This window comes from Urtica dioica, chromosome 5, assembly GCF_054948205.1.
Source record: "Urtica dioica subsp. dioica isolate 48M chromosome 5, U.dioica_male_clone48M_v1_H2, whole genome shotgun sequence".
Lineage (NCBI taxonomy): Eukaryota > Viridiplantae > Streptophyta > Magnoliopsida > Rosales > Urticaceae > Urtica > Urtica dioica.
In genome coordinates this window covers 30,920,497-30,922,047 of record NC_142760.1, presented here as the reverse complement: position 1 = coordinate 30,922,047, position 1,551 = coordinate 30,920,497, and the positions used below count along the sequence as shown (strand labels likewise).

The following is a 1,551-nucleotide window of genomic DNA, read 5'->3' as shown; positions in this document are numbered from 1 at the left end:
TGAAGTGATCGTTGAAGAGAAGCAACGGTTGAAGCAAGAACTTCTTTTTCCTTAGATGACAGTAACCTGTGTGCGAAGGTTTTCATTCAGCTGTATGACTTCGGTCCATCGACTGAATAGTTCACGATAGGCTTGTGAGACAGACTCCAATGAGATTTCAACATCACTCTCACTGGAAGAAGCATTGTCATAGAATTTGTTGGAGACATTTTATGTGACATCCTGATGAGACTGAGGATCGGTCGCTTCCTGAGTGGTGAATGCAAGGAGGTTGTTGGGACTATCTTCATCCTCTGACTCTTCTTCACTCCAAGCAGTATTGTAGCTCTTGTTGTTCTTCTTGAGTGTATTCGCACACTCTGCCTGTATGTGACCGAATCCTTCGCATTCTCTGCACTGTATCCCCTTAGATTTGCCTCTCTGGTCCAGTAATATCTCAGCAGTCTTTGGTTTTCTCTGATGATTGAGAGCCCGGTTGTTGTTGTGGAATTTGTCTGGGGCAGATTCTGTGACATTCCCGCTTGAACTGTGGTTAAGCGTCTTCATGTACTTCCCAAATTTTCCGAAGTTCTTTGCCAGCAGGGCAATGCCTTTAGCCATATCATCATCGTCGAGGAGTGCAAGATCTTCATGGACATCGGCTTTCAAGGCGATTCCCTTCGTTTTGGGCTCGGGATCAATCGTCATCTCAAAGGTTCGGAGAGAACCCATGAGCTCTTCAAGTTTCATGCTTCTTATGTCTTTGGCCTCCTCAATAGCAGTGACTTTGTAGATGAATCGTTTGGGCAGCGATCGCAACACTTTCCTGACAAGTTTTTCCTCGGGAATTTTCTCGCCAAGGGCAAACGATTCATTAGCCAGATCACACAGACGAGAATTGAACTCATTTATGGTTTCACTTTCTTCTATTCTGAGATTTTCAAACTTTGTGGTCAATAGTTGAAGTCTCGACATACGTACCGTATCGGTTCCTTCATGGTGGACTTGAAGGATTGTCCATGCGTCTTTGGCAACCTCGCAGGTGTGGATGAGTTTGAAAACGTTGGCATCCACAGCGGAAAAGATGGCGTTGAGAGCTTTAGAGTTGTAGTTTGCAAGCCTCTCTTCGTCGAGGGACCAACGTTCTTCAGGCTTGAGAGTCGAGCTACCATCGGCTTCCGTAGTGGTCAGATGAGTCCATCCCGTGAGAATTGCTTTCCAAGCCTTTTCATCCAAGGACTTCAGAAACGCCTTCATCCGCGCCCTCCAATAGGAGTAGTTACTGCCGTCAAGTAATGGAGGTCGGCTAATCGACGCACCTTCCTTCATGAAATCCATCTCGAATAACAGATCAGTAAACACCACGGATCACACTCAGGGTGAGGAGTGAACAGCTCTGATACCAATTGAAATTACGTGATCTGTGCGTATGTCACAGAATATGTTATGACGGATTCTGTGACAAACACCAAAATTCGAGTGATCAAAACAGAGAAAGCTGTAAGTGCGAGAATATAAAGAACACAGAAGATTGGTGACCCAGTTCGGCAATCCCTGCCTACATCTGGGGGG

At 45.7% G+C, this 1,551-nt stretch overlaps 1 protein-coding gene across 1 annotated transcript; it reads right to left on the bottom strand.

Annotated features, from left to right (window-relative positions):
- Window positions 1-210: 210 nt before the first annotated feature.
- Window positions 211-1,317, bottom strand: LOC149397860 (uncharacterized). Its single transcript, XM_089614373.1, has one exon. The coding sequence runs from the start codon at window positions 1,315-1,317 to the stop codon at window positions 211-213; it is 1,107 nt and encodes a 368-aa protein (XP_089470499.1).
- Window positions 1,318-1,551: the final 234 nt, after the last annotated feature.